General features: G+C 36.6%; 1 protein-coding gene across 1 annotated transcript in view; it reads left to right on the top strand.

Annotated features, from left to right (window-relative positions):
• EYS (eyes shut homolog) overlaps positions 1–27369 on the top strand; it is a 940845-nt gene that overhangs the window by 338764 nt on the left and 574712 nt on the right. The window contains exons 15-16 of the mRNA XM_049818234.1: positions 8229–8333; positions 27038–27160. Coding sequence (XP_049674191.1) covers positions 8229–8333; positions 27038–27160 — 228 coding nt within the window. The remainder of the gene's footprint in view (positions 1–8228; positions 8334–27037; positions 27161–27369) is intronic.

Raw genomic sequence — 27369 nt, 5'->3', positions numbered from 1 at the left:
AATGTATGTTCTACACACATGAATATGTTTCTAGGTGTGACTCTATTTAATTAATTTTAGATAAGTTGGAACATAATCATTGAATATGAATAGGCTTGTTTTTCAATTAAAAAAAAGTCAGTTGCTGGGAGGCCCTTATCAAATAAAAAGTGAAAAGCAGTCATGTCTAGAAAAGCTCATACACTGATTAAAGCACACACAGAAGACTCTGGAAAACATGGTTGAAATTCTTAGTCTTCCTGGGTTACTGTGGGAAATCAACCAAATTTTTCCCTAACTCCATACATTTTCTATAAACTATTTCTCTTTTCTCCTCTTCTTTGGATGTGTCTTTTATTTGTATTCTAAACAGTTAAGGTCATGGATGACGTCATACTATGAACAGTAATATGCCATCACAGTGAGCACAATTTTTACTTCTTACATCTGAGTGCACCTGTAAAAATAGAATCATAGAATCACAGAATCATAGAATGCTTTGGGTTGGAAAGGGACCTTAAAGACTACCTAGTTCCAACCCCCTGCCCTGGGCAGGGACACCTTCCACCAGACGAGGTTGCTCAAAGCCCCATCCAACCTGGCCTTGAACACTGCCAGGGAGGGGGCAGCCACAACCTCTCTGGGCAACCTGTTCCAGTGCCTCACCACCGTCACGGTGAAGAACTTCTTCCTTACATCTCATCTAAATCTACCCTCTTTCGGTTTAAAGCCATTACCCCTGGTCCTGTCTCTACATGCCCTTGTAAAAAGTCCCTCTCTGGCTTTCTCATGGGCCCCCTCTAGGTACTAGAAGGCTGCTATAATAAGGTCTCCTCAGAGCCTTCTCTTCTCCAGGCTGAACAACCCCAACTCTCTCAGCCTGTCTTCATCGGAAAGGTGCTCCAGTCCTCTGATCGTCTTCATGGACTTGCTCCAACAGGTCCATGTCCTTCTTATGTTGGGGACCCCAGAGCTGAATGCAGTACTGCAGGTGGGGTCTCACCAGAGTGGAGTAGAGGGGCAGAATCACCTCCCTCGACCAGCTGGTCACGCTTCTTTTCATGCAGCTCAGGGTACGGCTGGCTTTCTGGGCTGTAAATGCACATCACTGGGTCCTGTTAAGCTTCTCATCAGCCAGCACCCCCGAGTCCTTCTCCACAGGGCTGCTCTTGAATCTGTTCTCTGCCCAGCCTGTATTTGTGCTTAGGATTGCCCTGACCCATGTGCAGGACCTTGTACTTGGTCTTGTTGAACTTCATGAGGTTCACATGGGCCCACCTCTCAAGCCTGCCAAAGGCCCTCTGGATGACATCCCTCCAGCGTGTTGACTGCACCACACAGCTTGGTGTCATCAGCAAACTTGCTGAGGGTGCACTCGATCCCACTGTCCACGTCACTGACAAAGATGTTAAACAGCACTGGTCCTAATACCAAGTCCTGAGGAACGCCACTCATCACTGCTCTCCACTTGGACATCGAGCCGTTGACTGCAACTTTTTGAGTGCCACCATCCAGCCAATTCCTTATCCACCAAGCGGTCCATCTGCCAAATCCATGTCTCCAATTTAGAGACAAGGATGTTGTGTAAAATGCTTTGCACAAGTTCTGGTAGATGGTGTCAGCTGCTCTTCCCTTATCCACCAATGCTGTAACCTCATCATAAAAGGCCACCAAATTTGTCAGGCACAACTTGCCTTCAGTGAAGCCATGTTGGCTGTCAGGAGTCACCTCCTTATTTTCCATGTGCCTTAGCAGAGTTTCCAGGAGGATCTGCTCCATGATTTGCTGGGCACAGAGGTGAGACTGACTGGCCTGTAGTTCCCTGGGTCTTCCTATTTTCCTTTTTAAAAGTGGGCATTAGGCTTCACCTTTTCCAGTCAATGAGAACTTCCCTGGACTGCCATGACTTCTCAGATATGATGGATAGTGGCTTAGCCATTTCATCCGTCAGTTCCCTCAGGACCCATGGATGGAGCTCATCAAGTCCCATGGACTTGTACACCTTCAGGTTCCTTAGATGGTCTCAAACCTGAGCTTCTACAGTGGGCAGTTCTTCATTCTCCTAGTCCCTGCCTTTGCCTTCTGCATCTTGGGCAGTGTGGCTGAAGCACTTGCTGGTGAAGATTGAGACAAAAAAGTCATTGAGTACCTCAGCCTTCTCCATATTCCAGGTAACCAGGTCTGCCATTTCCTTCTGGAGAGGGCCCACATTTTCCCTAGTCTTCCTTTTATCACCGACGTACCTATAGAAGCTTTTCTTGTTGCCCTTGATGTCCCTGGCCAGATTTAATTCTATCACCAGGGCTTTTGCTTTCCTAGCCTCACCCCTGGCTGCTTGGATAATTTCTCTGTATTCCTCCCAGGCAACCTGTCCTTGCACTTCAGCTGGTCATTGAACAGAGGGTGACACCCCTCCTCATCTCCCCAGCCTGTCCTTCCTAAAGAGCCTGTATCCTTCCTTTCCAACACTCCAGTCATAGGAGCCATCCCACCATATCTCCGTGAGGCCAGTAGGATCATAGCCCTGCAGGTGTACACGTCTCTAACTCCTCTTGCTTATTCGCCATGTATGTGCATTTGCATAGAGGCATTTAAGCGGGGCCCCTGATGAAGCTGCCTTACTGGCTGGAGTGGCTGGAACTCCTTTGTGCTGCTCTTCTGGTGCTCTGCTGCTGACCTGTGATCCCTCTCCAGGCTCTTGGCATCTATTACTGGCACTGGCATCACGCTGGAAGGAGTGGGATGGATTGAGGTTCACCTGTCCCGGCAATTTTAGTTTAATGCCTTCTTCACCAGCTTGGCAAGCCTATGGCCGAAGATGGTCTTCCCCTTCAGGCATATGGATATACATATATATTAATACATATATTTTATATATGTGTGTGTGTGTATATATATATATATATAAAAAACATGGATATCAAGGCAGAATTTCCAAGTGCATCAAGTTTTTTATTATAACTGCCTCAATTAACCTGTTAGGACTAAATTTTCTGTTATGAGATGAGCAATCAGTGAATGAACTCTGACATAAGAAAATCTGCCTCCAGCCAGCTTCCCCAGTGCATATTTTTCATCCTTCCCAGATATTCTGTTAATGAATTTGAGAAGTGGATGTGGCATCTTATGTAAGAATGGTCTTCTCTAGTTTTTTTCTAGCAGATGGTTCCTCTTCTGAAAAAAATCTACCAAATCATGTTGAAAAAAGTCTGTTGTTCAGCACTGTCTTTGCAAAACCAACTAACGTTGTACGAGATGTTTTGGTAATAATTTATATTTCTCAGTATATACTGGGATGTGTTTTTAACAAGTGAAACAATTTACCTTTGGCGACCTTCTTCTTTGACAGAGCCATACTATAAAAGTTATGACACTATCAGTTTTAGTAGGACCACACTAAGTAGTAGCTGTATTTGGTGCCATCTTCAGTATCTTGTTGACTTTTTTCTTCTTCATTCTTTGCCCTTTTAGTTTGTTTTGATTTTTCTTTTTTTTTCCCTTTTTTTTCCCCTTTTTTTTACACCTTTCTGAGTTCTGCTACTCCCTATAACTACTGTTTTTTTCTGTATTTGAGGCATTCAACATATGTTAGGCATTTGTTCTTTGTCCATTTTGTTATCCCTAAAGCTGTTTTTGCCCAGCTCCTATGTTTGCTTCACTACCAGTAACTGGCCACAAGTGAGCTGTTAATAGCCTTGGAGTCTCCAGTACCATCCTGCAAACACACATTCAGGGCCTGTGCTCTCTCCCCTGTACTCCTTCACACTGCAGTCTTACTCTAAGGTCATAATAAGTTCATTCTATACAGTGTAACTACTTGTTATTCCTGTCTACATCTTCTAACAATAAGCATAACATGACACAATTTACAAAACTAACAGAGACTAAACTAAGGAAGCAAGATCCACCTGGTCACTAGTCCTGAGGTGTTAGTTTGACACCAAACCTGTGGCCTGATGCTGGCAATGGCATTGCCACATGTCCTGGGCTACAGGGCTGCAATGGTGACAATGGGTACATTACCCCACAGCTTGACTCACTTCACTTAAACAGTAGGTTGACCGGAGAATACTGCTTGCCCAGATCTGAGGAGTCTTGAGGCAGGAGGAGAAAAGTGTTAAATGCAGAGTGATGTTTTTAAAGCTCTTTATACAACTTTTATAAGAAGATTTTTTTTTTTCCCTGGCACTTTTGCAGTCAGGCAAGAAACAGAATTGCGTAGGTATTTGCTCTGGTGGCAGCAGAGCAGCACCTGACAGCCAGTTTTCCTAGGACCCTCCAGAACCTCCATGGACAGGACATACACATTTCACATGATGACAGTGACACTGCAGAGCCCAGCTGCCTTGGGATGGGCTACTGCCGTCACAGAAATACATCTGGCTTGCAGAACTGTCTTGATGTTTTCCCGGGAAAGACCCATAGAAGACTACAGGATGAGTGAATTTATTCTGGAAGTCGTCTAACAAACCATAGATTGCTGGTTGTATGCTCTGCATTAGATCTGTATACCAGAAGGCAGTTAATGTTGCCCATTAACCACCTTGTACTGAACCTAATTACTTAGTTTTGATTAAAGCACACAATGAATCCAAAAGCATTCAATCCTGATTTGAATGCATGAAGAGAAGCCAGAATTTCATTGGCATTTTTTTCTAGTAGTAATCACCATCAGATTTAGAAGTTTATATTAAATATTTTATTTAAATTTTTGTCTTCAACTTCGAGGTATTGTGCCTCATTACCTTTTCTACACAAAATGAAAAAGCCTCTTGCTACCCAAGTATTTTCTCTTTGTAAAGACACTTATACACTGTAATCAAGTCACTTGTTTTTGTTTGTTCTAAATGAAACAGATGGAGCTCTTTAAGCCTTTGCCGACAGCATGCTTTCTTCAGTTGTTGAATAAATTGTGTAGCTTTTCCTGCATCCTTCCCACTTATTTTTAAATATGGCACATTGTAGTCAATGTTTTATGCAGAGGTATTTTACACATCAATATTCTTTCTTGTTTTTTTTAAATACATCTGAGAATTTTTTTTTTTTTTTTTCTCACAGCACTGCAATAGTCTGTCACATGCTGCGGTCTTCAGCAGTCCTTTTCAGATCACTTTTGTTGTTTCCTCACATACAGTTCAGCTACAGTTCAGTAGCTATAACTTACATTTCTTTTTCTTTGCTTGTGACCAGGAATGACCTGCTGTACATTGGAAAATGTACTGTTTAACTAAACAAAAGTTATCACAAGATATCAGTTAGTGCATATGCTTGCTCTCCTGTGGAAGGGAGATACAGGCAAGGAAGTGAGAGTGGAAATGCAGAGTCTGTTGAAATAATAGAGTAAGGGCTTTTCACATTCACCTACAAAAAAATGCTCAGGGAAGTATGAAATGGCTCATTTGTCCCATTATGATTTTCTCACGAGAAAGACTTGAGGGGTGAATATAGGTTGTATGTGCCAAAAGCTGTACTGCTTTCTTTGTAAGAGTAGGACTTTCCATCTATCCCTCTGTATTTTTAATCATGTACATTTATGGTGTGTATGAAGAATGTGTTTGTCTCTGCCTGCTAGTGTTAATATTTTTATCCTCTGCTTCTCTAGTTTACTGCATGCCTGGACTCACCTCTGTCTCGCCTGACTAATACAGAAGTATGTTTTGATGGAGAGACAGAGTGGAGACATAGATTTGGATAGAAGCACTAGGTTCCAAAGTGAGAGCTCTGTTATCACATACCAAGTAACTTAAGACCTTTACTCTACCATGAGGCAAATCAAATTTCCAAACAATCCAACTCACTACATGAACATAAAAGCCTTTGGACCTTCTTCAGTGTTATAAACAGTGTGTGTGCCCTGTAAATTATATTATCATAACACTAGAACAAAACACTAGAGATCATCTATTCCATCCTCATCCCAGCAGAAAACTTATGCTATACTATGTCATTTCTCACCTATGTTTGTCTCACCTTAAAGAAGTCCAACACCATTCCTTATTTTCCTCAGGCAATCTTTGCATTGTGTTATTACATGAACCATTAGAAGGAGTTCCTTATCATGTAATCTGACTTTCACTGCAATTTAAATACATTACTTCTTACCCTGTCTGCTATGAACACAGAGAACTAAAGACATTTGCAAAAGCCTTTTCTTATTTTATGATTGTCATCACATTTCTATTCAAATCTTCCTTATTTAGGCTTTACAGCCCCATTCATTTTGTTTATCCTTTGTCATTCCTGTTATGCTCATCTGGACTGTCTTCATTTGGTCCACATTTTTCTTGAATGCAGCTCACTGCACAGTGCAAAGCACTCCAAATGCAGCTTTGCTCCAGCTAGATGAGAATGGAAGGATTACTTTATGCTTCTAACTCACTATGTTCCTTCTTATATATCTCAGCACACCATTTGATTTGAAACAAAATTCTGGGTTTTGTTCCTACTTAACTTGTGATTTGCCGTATTATGATAGCTTCCACTTGTTCAGATTGGATAACATTTGTTATTTCAAACTCTATCTCCAGTTTTTCAAACGTTATGAAAACTTCTAATCCTGTCCTCCAGTGTACCTTTTTGTGTCGTCACCAATAAGCTTACTCTGTTGTCCACCATCCAGACTGTTGTTGAAAAAATTGAGTGGAACTAGATGGACAGTAGACCTCTTTCAAAATATGTGCAATTCATTCATCCATTTTGGTAGTAAAACCACTGATCACTAATGTATGGATATGGCTTTCCAACAGTTTTTACTCATCTTATAGTATTCTCTTGTAGTTCATATTTAGTCCAATTATTAGGATTTCACATGAGATAGCAGCAGGAACATTAGTGAAATCAAGGAGTATGACATACGCTACTTTTTTTTTATCCACGAGGCCTGTAACTTTAGTGTAGAAAGGAATTAGTTTGCTTATATAAGGCTCATTTTTTATAAATTATTTTATATTTATAGGTTCTTACAGGTAATCAGTTTAGTAACTTTTTCCCATATGTCCTCCAGGATCTGAAATTACACAAATGGATCTATAATTTCATGGCTCTGTCTTTTACTCCTTTTTAAAGGCTGACTTTATTGAGCCTTCAGGTACTTTACCTGTCTTCCACAAGTTCACAAAGAAAACTACTGAGTTTTTATCAGCCAGTACCCAAGGGTGAAGTTCATCAAACCAGCCTATCTGAACATCTAACTCATCTGACAATTCTCCAGCCTGCCTTCTCTGTTCAACACTGAAGTTTTGCCCTTTAATCATAGGTATCAATTATGATAATGATCTGCTTACAGCTGACCTTTTTATAGATGATTGAAGCAAAAGAAGCATTGAACAATTTGGCATGATTGCCATTATCCATAGTCATCCTTCTCCATTGAATGGCAAACCATAACTTTCCTTCATCTTTAATGCGTGATTTCTTGTTACCCTGACCATCCCATGATAGCTACATCTTATTCAGTGCATTTGCTGGTCTGATTTCATGCCTGCATACTTATGCTATACGTCTTAGGTTATCCTTAGTAACCTGACCTATTTTTTATTAGTTGGGCATTTTCATCCATTGAAAACCACAAGTGCCAAGTTGGTCTCCTAATACCTGGTGTCTTTCTCCCACAAAAAGATGGTTTGTCCTGGTGTACTTAGAAAAAGCAGCAACTTTCTTCATTACGTTTTTACTTCAGTTCAGTCTCTCATCAAGTTTCACATCAGAAATTTTCTGCATTCTTTGCAATTTTTCCTTTTTTATTATGTTTTTCACCCCCCTATCCTTTCTCTTCTCAGGGATCTTGATTGCTATCACCCAAGTTCTTCACATTACTTTCTTCATATTCTACTACTTTTCGTGGTTTTCTTGGGATCTGAGAAATGGCTTCACTCATCTAAACATGGAAGCAATCTTGAGAAATATTTTTTCTTATTATTGTTACTGAGGTTATTAAGTCTCTAAAATAGTTTTTAAAACGTGGCATATAATCCTTGTAATTATGGTGTTGAGATGTAATGCTAGAATACACAAAGAATATATTTGCAAATTTAGCTCATACTTATTTCTTTAAAATATTTAATATATTAACTATTAGCTATGATCTATGAATATGTCTAGTTTTAAAGCTGTCAAGAAGAAATAAAATAGTGTTTCTAACCTGTAAAAGTTAAATTATGCAGTTGTCACTTGCACTGTGAAGTAGCTTTTCTGCTTTCCCAAACCCAGCATGATTTATAGTTTTAATGTTTAATTTTCCTTTCTGTCAGACAAAAATTGTTCCACGGATATTGATGAATGCTCCTTCAAGCCCTGCAAAAATGGAGGCCATTGCCATGATTTGATTGGTGAATTTTACTGTAGCTGTTTGCCAGGTAAGAAGTCAGGTGATATTTAGGTGAGAAATGCTCTATGATATTCAAGACAGAAATAGAGGTTTCCATAAGCACACAACGAAGTAGTAATTTCTTGTGATTCTATTCCTAAATAAGGAATCTTTGCTCAATTTTATGTATACTTTACCAATGTAATACTTAAAGTTGAATTTGAATTGAACTACCTGTGCCTACACACACAGTCTTTAAGACAGCAAGCATTTTGACCATATCTAAAAGTTTTCCATAATCTTCATTAGGGTTTCACCTTTTATCAATCAACTTTGTAGCTGAAAAAAATAAAAGTGTTTGTTTATATGCAATGCTTTTCCAAAGCCAGAATTTGAATGAATATTTTAAAATTTCTCAAATATTATTTTTTTCCCATGTATTAATTTAGCCTTCCACTAGGAAGTGGCTTCATATCTATCCTGAATTTTAACCAGGGAAAAAAGCAAAATTAAAGACAAGTGCTATAGTGGTGTAGTAAAAAGCTTATTACAACAGTAGTCTGTCATCTGGAAACCTTGCCTTGAAGTGGTAGAGAAGCACAGTTTGAGGAAGAAGTGAGGAGTCGCTCTTTAAAGTTTATAACTTCTCCCCAGGTAATCCGATAGTTAAGGAAATATTAATCTAGAAGGTGTTGGATTTGTAGAATGTAATCAGAAAGGCAACAGAAGTGATCAAGGGAATAAAGCAACTGCCTTATCAAAAAGCAAGGACGCTCTGTTTGTAGAAGAAAAGCATAAGGAAGCTTAGAAAGAAAATCATGAAAGCAGGGGCTAAGCTGAAAGCAGAACTGTTTGTTCACCGAAGCCTGTTCACAAGAAGCAAGAAGGCACTTGAAGAACCTAGTGGGATTTTGGACTAAAACACATAAAAGAACTTTTAACAGATGACATTACATTTCTTAATTTGTTACCACAGAATGTGATGTAGCTAGAGAATTTATTTAGAAGGTTTGGTAAGGGATTAGACAGATTCACAACCAAAAGGGCTGTAAGTGGATACTAAAGGATCCTCCAACTTCTTTAATACACCTGAATGCTTGGAGGTTTCAAAGAGAACAGACTGCGGGAAGTGGCTAAGCTAATATGCTCTCCCTAAATAGCCTCTCTTTTTCTGCTCTTGGACAGTTCTAGGCTGTGCACCAATCCACTGACCACACAGAGTATTTCTTAGGTCCTTACAGGATGTTATCATGTTTTTGTCTTTTACAAAACCTTACATCTACTACACAGCTTCTTTCCCATCCCTGTTCATGCCTCAGTGATGTATTATCCCTGCTACACCTAAGTAAATACATAAATATTTAATTTTTTTCAGTGGGATTAGTGGATGATTAGCATGATTGCTAAAGTAGACTGATTTTGAAGCAGCAAATCCTGTCAGTTGAGATGCTTGGATTGATGGATTCAGCCTAGAATCAATTTTTGTTCAACTTAATACACTGAATCAAAGGAGCAGTACTTCTGATTAAGAGTAAACTCACACACAGAAAAACTGTAAATCAAATTCTTCCTTTTTGGGAGGTTCGCTGCTATTAAAGTTTACCGTACCATGAAATAAGACTGTACTTTCTTTCAAACATTTCTGGCAACCCTTACTGTGAAGCAGAAGCTTATACATGAAAGTTTTTACTCCAGGAAGAGGCCGTAGGAAAAGTGTTGCATGCTGTGACTCAAAAAATAAAGTGAATCATCAAGATTACAGATGTGAAATGTTTAGGAAATCATTCAGTCCTTCACGCTGCTACTGCACAATCACTCAACACAGAATTTTTAATGATTTTTTTTTTGCTTTGATTTCAAAGTTGCCTGATAAGAAAGGCTAGCATTTTTTACATTGAACTGTTGTTCAGCTTACCAAAAAGATTACCTGATGTGTAGTTTAAAATTCAAATCATCAATTTCTTGCTCCAAGTTACAATTCATTTATACAATTTCTAAGTCATATGTTTTTCTTATACCTCTAACATCCTAACTTATGCTGTCTTTCTTAACAAGTCCATCTAATCAGCTATAGAAATGCTGTTCAGCAGTTTACCACTTACAGAAGATGCTTTGAGTATTCATATAGCAAGAGTACAGAACTGCTTGAAGGCAGTTGTTAGTGGACTCAATATCTTAGGGATATCATAGGATGTTAGCTCTTTTGCAAAGTCTTTATAACTGAAACTTCTGTGGGCAGTTACAGCCATGAGATACCAGTGTTGGCTCTTCATCCAGGAAGAGGGCTGAGGCCAGTGATAGAGCTGTTGGAGAAGCAGAGGTTGTGCAGCTGGCTCCCCAGGACCGGCCACATACCTGACTCTTGCAAAAGCAGTACCTGGAAACAATGAGTGACAGTGAACGTCATTAGGGGTCCTTCCCAGGAGTTCCTCCTTACATTTATAGCTGATCCATACACTAGTATTAAATTTTCCCTGATATTTGTGAAATGTTAAATATATTTTTAGTAATTCCAGTAATTCTTCTGTGGTTTTGAGAATCTTGGTATATTTAGATGTTTTTCTAATAGTGCGCTTCCTGAGAATGTCCAGCCCTTTGCTACCATGGAAGGTCTGACTGTTCGTTTCACTTTTTCATGGAAGCCTTTACAAAATTAGTTAAAGACTTCAATTGTGTGTTACATGATGTGTAATAATTTAGTCATAAAAGGCCTAGCAGAAAAAGGTGGCAATTCTAAAATTGGCACAAGTTATGAGAGCCCTCTTCTATAAAGAAAAAGATTCAGAAGTATTCTAAAGTATTTTCAAAATAAGGAAGTAGAAAAAATAGTCTTCCTAGGACATTCTTTGCTTTTTCACTCTTCAGTGTAATGTCCTTCCTCTCTCCTCCCCAGTAACGTTTATATCACGCTATTTAAGGCTGGTACAGGAAAGGGTGCCATTTAGTTTAGCTTTCTAAGATGTATGAAATAACATATTGAATAAATCATTATGTCTTCATGAAACTCATACATTACTATAGGAGGATGGTTACTAGAATTTTGTGTATGTATCAGCAAAAACATCAGACTAAATTAAGTATGGTAGTACAACAGAAGAATGCTGATCAGTCCTAGCTTCAACCTAGGAAAATGACAGAGGGAAGATGGTAACAAGGCTAAGCAAAAAATGCCCCATTTGGGGACCAAGGACAGAATCTAGAAAGCAAATGTGTAATCCATCCTTTCTGCACAGAACATCACCCATACCTTCCTGCAGGCTTGGATCCTGAAAATGTGAAAAAAAGTTGTCTGCCTTTACCTTCAGTATCTTACTCCTTTTTCTCTGTCACTGTTTCATTAAGGGAAAACAAAACAAAACAAAACAACCCACTATTATTTATTATTTGGAATTGAGAACGATACAATTAAAAAGAGTCCCTGACCTGCTCATCATCAGAACAGAAAGACTCGAAAATACTAAAAAAATACAAGTCATTAATGGGTATTCCTCTCAAACAGTTGATTGGCTTTGTGCACTGGGTCTGGTTGAGATGGAGTTAATTTTCTTCATAGCAGCCCATACAGTGCTGTGTTTTGGGTTTGTGACCAAAGCATTGTTGCTAACACAGGGATGGTTTAGTTTACACAACCTCAAGGCCACCTCTGTTTCTTGCTCTGCCCTGCCAGCGAGTAGGCTGGGGGTGGCCAAGAAGCTGGAAGGGGAGACAGCCTGGACAGCTGATCCCAACTGACCTGAGGGATATTCCAGACTATATGACGTCATGCTCAGTGTATAAAGCTGAGGGAGAGTTTTACTAAAGTAGCTGCTGCTCAGAGACTGGCTCTGCATCACTCTGCTGGTGGGAGGTGGAGAGTGACTGCCTTTGCATGACTTGTTTGTTTTGGTTTTTTTTTGGTCACTTACTAAACTGTCTTTATCATCACCCACCAGTTTTCTCACTTTCAGCCTTCCAATTCTCTCTGCATCCCACTGGGGTAGAATAAGCAAGCAACTGGGTGAGGGCTTACGTGTCAGCCAAGGTCAACCCACCCCACTCTGTTTGTTTGGTTTCATATTTTAAAACTTCCTAATGTCTCTATTTTTTTGTCACAGGTTTCTACTTTTACTTGTTAGGCTCTTTATTATTATCCTGTAACTTCCAGTTTCTTGCTGATACTAATTTTTATGAACTTACCCAGTTTTATACTTGTTCTCTATTTGGTTTTTAGGAGTATTTTATCTAGACATATGCTTTAATTGTAGGTTTGATGTTTTTAAGCATCTAACATTTATACTTAGATAACTACAATTTCTTGAAAGATTCCTTGTTGTCATTTATATTTTTCAGTTTAAATTCTCTCAACTGATTTTTTCTTCTAATTGTGTTAAATTTTGTAAGACCTGTCATTTGAAACAGTTATACTATAGCAGAGTGGTTCAATAAAAGCTAGATATTCTTGATGGACATATTAATTACAGTTGGATTTCTGATCTATAATAAAAATCAGTAACCCACAATAAATATAAAATAATCCTGGAAAAGAAGAAGAAAGGTTTGTTTGTTGGCCTTGCTGCTTAATTTAAATGCTACATTTACGTAGTAATAATAAATAAATGCATCCAAAATTTTGTTTACACATAGACAGTGCTATCAGTGCTACTTGTAAACAGTCTGTAAGGTGGATGATGTCTTCACTGTCTCTTCTTCTGACTCTCATTTATGTATGCATAGCTGTAGATATGTATACCAATCTATTTGCATTTATGTATGTGCACATGTACAGAATTTCTTCATACATGTTTTCAGAATATTTTCTATCAAAGTAGATTATCCTGTTATTTATTATACTTGCTAAATAACTCTATTGTTTGTAAATTTAATGGAAGACACACTTTAATAAGCAATAGAGTTCTTTAAAGACAGTTCTAGGAATTGAGTAACAGGTTGTACATTTGCTAATGACATCTAGATAGGCTCAACAAACTTCTTTTTTAATGTAGGCTGTAGTTTTCTTTTTGAAGAACACAGATAAGTGTGTATAAATTAATTCTGCCAAACACTTCAGTTTTTCTAACTTACATATTTAGTTCAGTCATTCAGTTGTAGGCAATTGCAGTGACATTGCTGCTTGTTGCTTACAAAATGAAAAGCTATAAAAGTTCAAGGCAGCAGAAAGAAAACATCAGCTTGTCTGTTTTAGCTTTTCAGTGTCAGAAGAATTGTAACGATTTTGTAGTGCAATATTATACTGCTTTTAATCCATATAGAGAATGGGCAGTTAAAATACTAATGTATGGTATATGTAATATATTTAAATCAAATTTCTAGATAAACACACCTCTCTTCTTTCATTATTTTCACTAGAAGAACAAGATGATAATGCAGTGAAGTTTTAAGTTTCCACACTTTTAACTGTCATTCTTTTGTATGTTGCCATACATGTTTTAAGTTGTAATACAAACCTTAATATACATATTCCACGCAAAGGAAAATTTGCACTTCAACATAGGTGTAAATGAAAATACTGGTAAAAAAGAACACAGGTCATTCCTGGAGTGGTCATGTAATTGCACAGACACTGTGAATTCAAAGTGTGCATTATGATGTAATACATAATTGTGTATTCTACAATAACACTGGCAACTGTACCTTCTATTTGTTTATATTGTTCCCAGAAGCTCAGTAAGATTTTAATTTTTAAACCTAGTCTTTATTATCTGTTAAAATGTGGGCAAAAATGTGTAAGAGCAAAAAACCCTGTAATTTCTACTTATATGAGATTTCATTATATTATTCTTATACAAATAGGCATTTAGTGAGCTTTTGCCCTCAGAGACTGAAATATATATAAATTTGGTAAATTAAAAAGAGGTGAAACAAGATATGATGATTAAAAACATTTCTTGAAATAGATATACCTTTTAATTACAGACAGTTTTTACAAAAGATAAGAAGTAAATGGGGAAGGAAGAAGAAAATTCATATGATGGCATTAAAAAAAACATTCAATTATACACTAGCACATACTAGGCAGCACAAAGAAGCATGCAACCAAGTGTAGGAGAAGAAAAATATAGAATCCAAAAGCACTGTGATGAAAATAGGAAACAAGAATCTAATAAAGGGCAAATGAGAAGAGAAACATACTTCACAAAGTTTATTAAAAAGTCTCTTACAAGGGTTTGATGTTAAGGGAGTCTGTGATGAAGAAAGAGAAAGTAAACTTATGATTAAAAGAGCACATGGCAAATTTCTCACTGTTGTGACAGCATCCGAACTTATTAGGTGTAATAGCTTTAGTAAGTTACTTTCTCTTTATAATTCCAATTTTCTTCCTGTGTTCCTGTCTTTATCAGTACAGTGCTTCATGCCAGTGGTAAGTGAAATTTTCCTGCAATAGAACAAGAAAAAAAAGTGGGCTTCCTCTCTTTTTTCCAAAAATGTGCTGTCATTTATGAGGCTAAAAATACAGAAAAAAATTTTCTATCTTTTAACAGCTCATTTGTAACGTCAATTCAGTCCTCCAACACATGACTTAAAAATGACATTTTTCTAATAGAAACAACAGTATTTATTTCAAAGTAGATAATAAGACATTGAGTTACTGTTAACAAAAGCAGACAGAAAGCAGTGATGTCTTGAGAAATTCTGTAATAACCCATTACAAATCCCCCAGGTGAAGAAATATCTCTATGACAGCCTTTAGCTTGAGTCTACTCATTTCTAGAACTACTATAACCACACTAACAGAATGGAATGGAATCATCTGTCTCTCAATATTAAACAGTTATTTTTAGACCTGTGAAAACCATCATAGCTGTATTTCACAATTCACCAAAGTTACACTCTTCTGTAAAGGATTTAGCTCCCCAACTTGACTAGTTTTTCATTCGCTGCTTCTTATATTTCACATCTCTACTTTTTGTTATTGTCTGATACATTAACAGAATATGTTACCCAATTTAAGTGCTTCTTGCTGATAATAAATGCCCATTCACATATAATTAGAAATTAATAAGATCACCCCAAACAAAAAAAACATCTAAGGTTTATTACTCAGGTAAACAAATGAATCAGATGTAGAAAGCCACATAATTCCCTTTCACATCTGAGAAACCTCAGGTTTTATTTGTATTCATATAATCTCTGTGGACAAGAAGAATCTGAGGTATAGTAGCTCCAGATTTCTACCCCAGGTTTTTTTCCAGTATGTACCATAAAAATGAGATCTCTCACACCCCTATTATTCAGTATGTATGATCCTTTTGTCAATGACATGCACAGATGTCATTATAACTATACCTTTAGGCAGAAAATAGATACCTTTCATTGCCATATGCATGTTTAGAACAAGGCCATCACAGACAAAACTTTAAAAATGCTAATTAGAAGGGTAAGCACACAAAATTAGCTGCATAGACAGCTGACTGCGCGTAGAAGGATATCTGGGCTGTTTTAGGGTACTGTCATTGGTGAGAAAGAAAAGGAGTAAGGTAAGACACTGATGGATCTCTCAGAAAAGAGCACTCGAGCTGTTCATTAGCACCTTCACTGTGAAGAACTGTCCAGAGAGTACTGCATGCTATATAAAATCTATAGTCTTTTTAAAAAATTGTATTTTACTACTCTCATGATGATACCAACACTCTTCTAAGACTGCAGAGAGTAGCTACTTGTGCATACTGATTGTTTGGCCACAGATATTTTAAAATTACATCTTCAAGATGTCACACATATTCCACCAAACTTTATATTTTTAACAGCTTTAAGCTTGATTTCAAGGCATACCTTGGACATAATGAAACTTTGTTCCTTATTTCAGAGAATGAGAAACAAACACAAAGTTACTGAGTTGTTAACAAAAAGCCTAAATTGAATGCACTGTTAGTGTAAGTCTGCCTATTTATAGTTAATCATACAGAGGCAAGTACATGACAGTTTTAACTTCTGTCACATAAGCCAGCTCTAAGTATGCAGGGACTAGAGGAATAATGAGTAGTTTCTCATTTCCCCTTTACATTGTCAGACATAGGTGGCCAGAAGGCAGCAGACATTATCAGAGACAATGTTATGAATATTTTTATATTATAATGCTTTTTCAATATACCTCCCCAAAACTACCTTGGACGATGCTTCATAAAACAGCTATGCAAGACAGTTCCTTAAAGGAAAATTAAGTCAGTAATGTATGCACCACCCTTAGAGACTCCATAATGTTGAGAAATGAAGCATTTGTTATTAAGCAGGAACACTCATACTTTCACCTTACAAAAAAAAAAAAAAAAGTGTATACCTGCATGGGGTGAGGTAAGGGGTATATAAACACACATGCCAACACTCACATACATAGTTTTCTAACATTTTTCTGTTAGATTTTTTTATTTTACAGACTTCCAAAGCTTGAGTTTTAGTCTATCCGTTGCTCTGCTCAGTCCTTCGCATTGATGCAATCTCTGGCTCCTCTCTATCTTCTTCTGTTCCCGATATTAGAAATGCAAGTAACATATCTTTTCAGACATGCTTTTCTAGAAAACAGCTATACACCCCTGAAATTTTGGTCAATATGCTTAAAATCATGCTATTTGTAAAGCAGTTAAAGTAATAATCAAACTATGGCCTTTTTCTGAAGTTAGTATGCTGTGTCTACTAAATTTTATATGTTTGATTTATAAGTTTAACAATTGTTTAGTCCAAAACTTCTATTTCTGGAAAGTAGATAACTAGTAAGTGATTTGTCCATTGCATGTCTAAATATATTCAGATTTCTAATCAAGGATCTAAAGGTTTTGGAATTATGATCTACTATGTTGTTTGGCAATCTCTGATTTAAAAAAAAAAAGAAATCTGGACTGTATTTATATGGACAAAACCAGAACAGTCTTTGTTCTACTACCAGTTTTTTAGCAATATTAACATTCCTTATTTTGGACAGCATTTATTCTTTTCCTTTGACATTTCCATACACTCATTTAATTCTCCATCTATGTTTTTGTTCTGTCTTTATGCTTTCCTACCCTTCTCTAAAATAACTTCCTTCTTCAAGAATTCGCTGTCAAACTAATCTTCTTCTGGTCCTGCCATGTACTGAAAAATAATTAACATTTGTTCAGTTTTCATTTTCTGTGGCTCTGTTTGCATTAGTAAGGAGTAAATATACTGTATAAAATTCTTGACATAGTCAGCTAACAGAATTGCCTGGCCAGACCTTTGGCAGTCTATGGCTGTTACTTTATGGGTTTTAATCACCTACCTTTTTTTTCCCCCCACTTATCTGTTACTAGAAACAGTCTTGGGTATTTTTTCAGCTTTTCTGGTATCATATGGTTTTCTAATCTGATAAGAAATGAAGGATTATATTTGGATCTTACAATATTATTATCGTTGAAAATTGAAAAAGATAAATTAGAAAATATATGATGGATGAATGTGCTTTCTCTCTGTCCAACAGGTAGCTTATCAGCAAATTCTAAGAAATAGTTCAACCCCAAAATTGTGGTTGTGTATGGTCTGTTCATTATCATGAAATATATGAATAGCAGGCTAATGTATGTTTATTTTTATTTTCTTATTTGTTTTCATGAATTTTACTTTAAAAAACTTTTACGCTCCTGAGGAAATGCCCAACTTTATGTTGCACTTTAGAAACCATTCTCTTTTAAATAAAGTCACAAAACTTACTTTCTGTAACAAATGTAATTTATTTCTAAAATAAGAATATTGCACTGAAGAACTCTTTATCTAATCCAGTATCAGATCACACTATGGGGGGCAGCTCATCCTCTTATCTCCATATTCTTGTCACATGAATTCTGAAAGGCAGGCAATGCCAAGATGTGACTGATGGAGGACAGCAACACTGCCCACTGCTTGTGCTGATTTTACTGGGAGCTTTGTATTTCACTGATCTTTTTTCAGAGATGTTGAGATGAGTTAGATTTTGTGTCATTATCAGAAGTTAGAAAATGTATTATTACTATTGTTTATAGTTATTCTTGCTTTTGTATAAAAACATAGTTCATCACATATATTTTGTTTCTATTGAAATTCACAGGTAGTTATTTATAAAAAATATTAAATGTCTGGAAATTATATAGACCTGCCAAATAAATATGAGCTTTGAGGACACACACACAAAAAGTAAATTTTCTCCATCAGTCTCCATTACTGGTTTTAAGGAGGTGCTGCTTTGAATTAATTGTGTACTCTACTGAGGGAGTAAAAGAGCTATTCCTCCTCATTAAATCTTAATTCTTTCCACTAGAAACTCTTCCTATTCTTTTTTAGAAAAAGATAGATTAGCAAGATAGACACAATAGAGAGAGGTTTTGTTGGTGAGACACATTAAGGTAAGGCTGTCAATAATGAATGGGTGTTGGATATATAAGATATGATACTAAAAGTATGTACTAATAGCAAACAATTATAAATCAATTCAATTAAAAGGAAGCATCAAAGAACACTATTAAAGCAGAAAAAAACCTCAAAACATAAGCCATATATATTCTATTAAAGCATGACTGTTGCATATATCAGCATTGAAAAAAGGACACAAGGAGAAAGAGGTGATTGGGTTTTGTTTTAATTCTAGACAGGCAGAAATATTGCTGTGTAATCTACCTGTAAACTATCAGTGAGAAAAAAAAACCAAACAGAAAGTTCTCTAAGAAATACACTTTTGCAAAAGAGGCATTCTGAAAAAAAAACTAAAAGAATTTTTTCTTTCCAAATTTTTCTCTTTTTTAAGAAGAAACATGGCTCCACTTCTGCTTTCTGGCTGGTGGTGTACCATCATTTTAATTTGAGTTAATCTTGCTACTGGTGCTCTAAATCAGGTGAGAATCAAGGCACGCTATTTCTTTATTCTCTAACTAAACTAGCAACATTTGAGTGGTAAGATATTTTCTACTTCTAGATTAGTAATCTGTTCCTGTGAACTATTATTATTTTTTATGTTTAAAAAGTGCCACTGGCCTAGAAGCTGAAGCCAGCTGTTACATACCAACCTACTAGCAGCATTGCTTTTTCCCTGATTCTACCTGGTTTTGCCTGCTTTGGAAACAAATATCTCAAATATTTATTTTGGTCTTGTTACACAGAATTTGTTTTAAAGAATATCAAAGTAGCATGTACAGTCACTCCTTTATAAAGGGAGGAGAGGAGCATATCTCTGGAACTTAGCTTTAATTATCTGCTGAACTTTTGCACAGGTGCTGTGCAAATGAAATGGAAAAATCAAAACTATTTCTATTAGGCAATTTCTTACTCTCATTTTTTCATATGCATAAGGGAATCTATAAATGGCATAGTTTTTGCATATAAATTACAAGAAGAGATTACATAGGAAAGCGTAATAAATTACCTATTTGTAATAAGAAACAAGGTATGTACTGCGATACACATCATCTTCTTGGTATGTCTTGACATCCTCCCAAAAGAAGCCACAAACACCGATCACTTTGAGTCCTTCTGGTAAAATGAAAATGGGTAACTGTTATTATTTCATAAGGTTTTTCTTTTTCCTTTCTACTTTTGTGGCTAGATTATTCCGCAGTTGTAAAATAGCACTGGGTCCTGTTCTAATGCATCATACCACAAAATGATAAGATAGTCTGACACATTCCAAAGCAGCAAGCACAGTCAGAATAAGAACTTAGTCTGTGGCTTTTTAGTGTAAACAATAGAGAATCTGAAGTTGCCTGCTGTGGTACAGTAATGAAACTTCTGTTCTAATAGCTGTAAGTCTTCTGGTGTATTTCTGTAAGATGTATAGGGTATGCTTCTGTTCTTACTTAATCCTTTTTCTCTAGATCTAATCCATCTTTTAGTGGAACTGACAAAAATGTTCCTACAGCATCGGAAGGCGTATTTGGCCTTTGTGGCCCTTTTCCTAGGTTTGAGGGGTTTTTTGAAAGAAAAACACTCTAGAGCAATAGTTCTCTTACATCTTCTCATTAAATTGTATGGCTTAAGGTCCAGCTTGTCCAAAGCAGTAGAAATGGTCATTCAAGTCAGGCTGCTGAGAGAGAAGTGATGCACTCATTAGCCCTCACTGGCAGACAGAAATTCTAGATGGGGAGAATGAAGAGAAAGTAAGTGACAGAAAGGTTAGAGATCTTACAGAGACATTTGAAGATCACTAGCAGCAGAGTTTACGAAGTCACTCTTTTAAAAAGAACTTTCTAGATAATTAACTTCTGTTCTGCTGCTTTGCTCTATATTCAAGAAGAGATGAAGTAACCTTAGGGGGGGGGGGGGGGAGGGAGGAAATGTATAGCTGATATTTGGGTAATTCTTCAGAAGAGAGAAAGGAAAGTGCTGATATGCTTCCTAGCAAAGGGAGAAAGCTGTTGATGTAATGATGCCAAGAAGTTTTCAACATCCTTTCTGCTTGACCTTAAGCAAAAAAAGTCAACTACATTGAACTGTCTAAAAGGAAGGTCTTTGACCATTAAAAAAAAAAAAAAAAAAAAAAAAAAAAAAAGAAGAATCTAGAAAACACTTAGAAGAAAATGCATACTTTAAAGTCTGTTTGGCCACAACTTCAGTTGTGGTATTTAGAAATGATTCAGAGCAATTTCAGAGCTGTTCTCTTGTGGATAGGTCAAATAGCAGAAAGGTAGAAGAGAGCAGAGGTGAAGTATAGAACTGTCAGGTCTAACTTGAATTCTTGAAAAAATACTAGCAAAAATGTATAGATGAACTATTTATAAGCATCTGAAACCAACAAAAAGATGACAATCATTCACTAGGTAACATGGATTTCTCAAGAGCAAAATGCGTGAAACCATTGCAATTTCTGTTCTCAGGTGGTAATAAACCTTCTGGATAAGGAAGAAGTAGGTGATATATATCTTGAGTGCATCAGCATTCTTATAAGGAAACCAAGGGAACACTGTCTCAGTGAAACTACCACTAAATGACACATAACTCACTGGAAAAAACAGTAAAAGATGATAGTGATTCAGTGTGGAAAAGAGTTTCACTGGAAGTGTTTTGGGTCTACTAATGTTCTTCATCAATGACCTGGATGACTGAATTGGGAATTTTGTGACTGAACTTGCAGATGGCACCAATCTGGGAGAGAGACAGGCAAAAACTCTAGAAAAGAGTCTGGAAAAGAAAGAAGATTCAGTTGAGCGAAGATGCATCTTCTTTGACGGTCATAAACAAATACATAGAAATCGGGAACAACTAGGCAGCAATCTGCAAAAACAGTTCCGGAGAATTCAAGCTGAATGGGATTCAGCAGTGTACTGGTGTTTTGGAAAAAGACATCTCCGTTCTGAGGTATTTGGTCAGGAGCTCTCCTTGTGCAAGAAGTGGTGTAGTTCCCTGCCATACATCAGAGCGTACCGGCAGGGTCCTGCCAGTCTGACCTTGCCTTGCTGACTTTGACTTGCCAGCTTCATCTCAGACCTACCTTGTCACTGCAGGATGTCTGGTCATCACCAGGCCACGGCAGACCCTGGTTACCAGCATTCGACCCGCTCAGCTCTTCTCATTTGGGTGCTGTGGGACTGTATTGCTTGTCAGTGAGGTCGTGCCCTGCCTGCCTTCCATCATACGCCCTATGTGAATAATAAAAGTTGATTAAAATCATTAAACTAAACCTAGCTGAAAACAGTACTTTAAAAAACGGCGTTAAGATGTAGACCTGCCATACAGAGTCACCACGTGACGTGACTGGAATGTGTGTTGTCAACCATTACTCATCTCCCAAAGCCTATTAATATTTATTGCACTAAAGAATTTGTGCCTCTATATGGAGCTGTAGGTATTCAGAGTTTCATCACGAAACGTAAAAAAAGTCATTATTATCCATAATGTTAGAGTTCATTGGTGGATGAAGATTATTATCAGAAAAGCACTGGTGTTCAGTTAAGTAGTGACCAAACTGTTAGAGAACAGCTTGTTACCATTAGAGAACCCAGTTTAATCTGACAATTTGTTAATTTGTTAATATGCCAGATAACTTACATTCAGGTACACAGAGTTCATACTAGCCTGTATGTATTCAGTCTGATTCCACAATGAACTGCACTCATGAAACAGAAATAACAATGCCCTTTAACTCCCCTGTGTAGGAGCACAACTGAAGCATGTGTAGGTAAAAATGAATCTCCAGGGTGGAGCAGCATCTGCAGATACATTAGTGAAGGGAAATTACTGTGACTGTGCCACGAATTTCTGCCCTAGCCTGGAGGTGACTAGGACAAATTGGACAACAGTAATTGCTTAGTAAAAGCCTAGAAGAGGGCCAGAAAGGTATGTGGATTCAGGCTCCTAGATGGTATGCTTCTAGCTCTGCAAGGTCTACCTGTGAGGTCTGTCCACTGGGAATGATCTGAATCAGAATTGATCTTAGAGCAAATCCGTTCTGGAGAAAAAATGTTATCTGTAGCCTAGATGAAATCTCCTTTTGTTGCCTGTGACAGGTACATCAGCTTGCCATCATTGTCACATTAGTGTTTACAGTAAACAACCTAATATGACTGAGGCAGAACTTCTGTGGTGTCAAGAATATTTTAAAATGTGCATGTATTTCTTAATACCAAACTGAATGAGTGTTAAGCAGGAGGTGGACTGACTGCTATTTAACATTCCTCTCCAGACTAAATTGAGCTGAAATGATGTATACAAGTTTTTGCTGAAAAAATATTTTTTCAGTCTTCCTGTCAGAAAATCATAATATAAAATTCAAAGTGAGTTGTAATGATGACTTTTCATCTGCCAGTACAGCCTTTTGAGGAATATCCAATGAAATGTTATTTCATCAGAAAATGCTGACATGGTGGGATAAAAACTGACTTTTGGCCTAGGAGCTTTATTTTTTTTCACTTAGTACTTAGTTGAGAAAATTTTGCAGAAGATTTAGAACAGTTGAAACACCTCACTTCAAGCCTAAATGGCAGAAGACTGTAAATCTGTTGAAATTATTTTGCCTTAGAATATTTATCTCTTTATTTCAGGAATGGAATATGTAGGTAGGAAACTGAAGTACAAACACCCTAAATATTCAGAATAGCACATTCTTACAACGTGTTTTAATTTTCTTTCAGTTTATGTGTACATAAATACAAGTTTTGGCTTGTCCCCGAGCTAGACTGGGAAATAAAATGACAACTGAATTCCTCACAAGAACAGAATACTGTTTTTCAGATAGTGGCCGTTGTTAGATCAGGAAGTCTGCTTGTGAAAATGAGCAGTCTTCAGAGAACACAAAAGCTTTCTTGAAGTTGCATGTGCATAATTTCTCAGTCTCTTTAATTTTAGAACATGAAGTCTTTAAGACTTTTAGAGAGTAATTTTGTTATTCTAATCTAATTGCTGAAGTTCAAATTGTCTTTACTGAGAATTAGTGGGTTTTGATCTCTTGAGTTCCAGAAACCATATATGCAAGAAGGATACAACAGAGAAAATTGTATCTTCCACTATGTCTTTTATAGTTGTGACTGCTTACTTCAATATAACAATCAGATGTATTTGTTAGAGCAGACGGTCACAATAAAACACTTTCCTGTTGTATTGTCTGAGGCAACAGCAGCATTTTTTCCCCTGTCTTTCATCCAAAGGTGATGATTTTCCCTTTTTATTACCCTTTCTCTATTTTGTTCAACTATGCTATTATTAGTTGCATATTTTTTACAATTTTTACATTTTGTATAATTCCTGCAATAAGTACATTTTTTATATTTGAAATTCTAGAGGACCCAAGAAAATGTAGGATTTCATTATGATAGGTGTTGAATGACAAAACCAGTAACAATCACTCTATCTCAAAAACCAAATTAATAAAATGCCTTGTATGTTATTATTATCATCACATCTGGTACAAATAAGGAGAAATTAGCAACCCATTAGTACATAAGAATCTTAATGACAGTGAAATATTCTCCAGGTTTTAAATGAATTTATTAAATTCTGACATTTGTTTCTTTCATTCTGTTTAAGTTTTTCCCAGCTGTAATTTTAACAGGAACCATATAACTTTTCCCCCAGAAGTAATATTTGTTCAATAAGAGTGAATGAATGCACATCAAATCCTCCTGGCCCTGACAATAACCCTTAATGTGAGGTTCCAGTTAATAGCTTCAGATGTACCTGCCATACAGAATATAAGGAGCCATGTAGTGAAATTGCCATAAATCAGTGTGTGGCTGGACTATGTCAGAATGGATCACAATGCAGTGATGTCCCTGGAGAGTTTAAGTGTCACAGCCTGACTAGTAAGAATCACTTTTGTCATGAGGCTTTTGGGTTTGTCAGAAAGAAATGTCTGAAGAATGTAAATGTGGCACTTCTGAAAAAAAAATAAAAAATTTTAAATACTCTGCTGCTAAATGTCCATTATCTAAATTCATGAAGTATCTTTTGAGTGTCTGTAGCAGAAAAATAAACCCACACTTGCTCATTTCTTTTTATAGGAAATAGTATATTCTTAAGTACTGCTGCTGAATCTGTTTTGATGAGAAATGTTATACAAAAACAGATGTTTAATATTAAAATTGGCCCTGAAACCACCATGCTCTGTTCTTCAGTTTGGTATAGTAATTTCAGATATATTTGTCCATGCTGCAATACTTGTTAATAACTCAAAACACAGAAATAAAAGCATGCATAGGTTAAGATCCTAATTTCCAATCTATAAAGTTACAATGAATATTTATTTTTAGTTTGTCAAACAAAAGTCATGTTGGCTTTTCTATATTCAGTATCTCCACTTGGATGACAGTCACATTACCACATATAATAGTTATATCTGTGTAGAACTGTTACCATCATTGATTGTTTCCATTTTACTTCTTTATCATAATTTTTTATATTAGTTTTAGGTAGCACTTTAGTAAGCAGATGTTAACATCTATTTACGAAGGCAAAAATGAGAGAGATGCTTAAATTTTTAATAGCAATCAACAGGGAGGAAAACTTCAGCTGTGTGCGAACGTTGCACAGCTGGTGTTTGGGATGGAATAGAAACATAGCTTGAAGACACCTTTCTACATCTACTGATTTAGAAACCAGAATGACTGCATGTGTAGGGCAATTTTAATATGCATTGTCTTGTATTGATGCCTCAGAGGCTTGTTACACAAGCCAGGATTTCTAAAGCGCAACATGTTTCAGCAATTTACCCTGATGGTCAGAAGTTGCTGTCTTGCCTCATCTAACCAGCTGTTCAAAAACTAAAAAATCTTCCAGATGAGGAGCTCTTTGGTCCTGCCCTAAGGACATGGTTTATGTTTCCTTTAATTGTATGCTAAACTAGGCCCAAGCAGGACTGAACTATTAAAATTCTGTAATAATTTTTTACTCTGGATCTGCACTTAGTAAATGCTATAAAACCAGGGTTATGTTTAATTTTTAAAGCTATCACAGTACACTGTAGGAATACAGAATTGTTCGAAGATCTTTGACTGAAGATTCTTCCTTTTTCTCCTTGTTGTGTAAAATGTTGATGAAGTCAAGGTCAGATATGGGGCAACTTGATGGCATACTAGAATCTGTTCTGGCAATACCTATGCTACTGAAGCACAGCATTCCTTTATAAATCTTTTTTTAAATGAAATGTGAAGTTCAGGTCTTCAGCCAGACTTGGTATCCAAGTTTGTAAGACATTGGAATTAATTATATTTAGCTCACTGAACCAAATCTCTGGTTTAAGTCTTTAGTGGCTTTTCATGCTGTAGTCGTTAGATTATAATAAATTCGTCCAGTCTCTTTTGATCTTTGCTGGAACATTATTTTTGCAAGAATCTAAAAATCTTTAGAAACTTTTAGTTAATAGGAGAACAGAAAACTATACTTCTGATACTTCAACTCACAGATTTTTTATGACAAAAGTTACAAGAAGAATGTCTAAAGTTTGAAACCTGGAATTTGTGTTCAGCACTTGGATTCTAGCTCCACACAGAGTGATTGATTTTTTCAATTGCTTTATATCAGTTAATTAAAAAAAAATTTTATTGGGTTTGAAAACAACTGTTTCTCAGTGAAACAAAGAATATTTACTTGCAACTATTTATTGTGCACGTTCTAAAATAAAGATGCTGTCATCAGTGAAGCATGTGATTTTCTTGCTGGATGATGGCTTCAGAAACTAGAATACCATGGCCAATATACCCTAAGTGTAAAATGTAAATTCATATTTTATCTTTGAATTTCTTTTTAAAATTTTGTGCATATGTAGCCCTCAACAGGAAACACGGATTCTCAATGTTTCAGAAGATTGAGTTTCTTATTAACTATAAATTAACTGGTGCAAAAAATCAATACCAATGAGCTGCCAGACCTGTCCGATCTTGTAATACCTGCTTTATAACAGAATGTATGGGGACAATTCTCTTTTTTGTCTTGGCAGCATAGGATGTTTTCTTAGTGTGGTGTACAGAACACCACACTAAAAATGAGAAGGCTTTTATCAACATTGTGCTACTGATTTTTCAATAAAAGTAGGAATATCTGCATAAAACCACTTGAAGAAATTGACATTCTATCAAATTCTCTTAAGAGATCCATTGTATCTTGAATGGTTTTTATTATTGGAAGTATGGCTTTATCATACAGTTCTTTTGTTCCATTTAGAATTGCTTTGTATATGAAACCGAAACTTTCAAAGAAACTGGAATATTTTACACTATCCTAAATAAAATTCTGAAATGTAACTATAGAACACTAAAGTGCTTAGCAAAATTGGTCTGTCAGTTGTCTATTTTCTCAGACTAAATGTGATAATAAAGTTTTCATGTCTTCTGTTACTCTATTTTTCATCAGGTTTTACTGGTCAGTTTTGCGAAGCCGATGTTGCTGCCTGCCTCTCACAACCATGTGGAGCCTCCAGCATCTGTAAAGACATATTGGGTGGCTATCTTTGTTTCTGTGCACCTGGTTTTATAGGTGAGTTCAAAGGACCATTGTTTAACATCTGTTTAAGTCAGTCCTAAACCACAGAAAAGAAAGTTATTCCAAAGCAGCAATAGATGTAATTTAGCATCGTGCCTCTGATTCAGACAGAAACAACTTTTGTTTCCTGGCACACAAAAGTACTTGGCTGTGTAAGGGTATTCAGCTGTAAAAAATACTGACTACAGGGGACTATTTCCACT

Source organism: Accipiter gentilis, chromosome 15 (assembly GCF_929443795.1).
Source record: "Accipiter gentilis chromosome 15, bAccGen1.1, whole genome shotgun sequence".
NCBI lineage: Eukaryota > Metazoa > Chordata > Aves > Accipitriformes > Accipitridae > Astur > Astur gentilis.
Note: the sequence above shows the minus strand (reverse complement) of the source record. Positions and strands in the feature narration are given on the sequence as shown.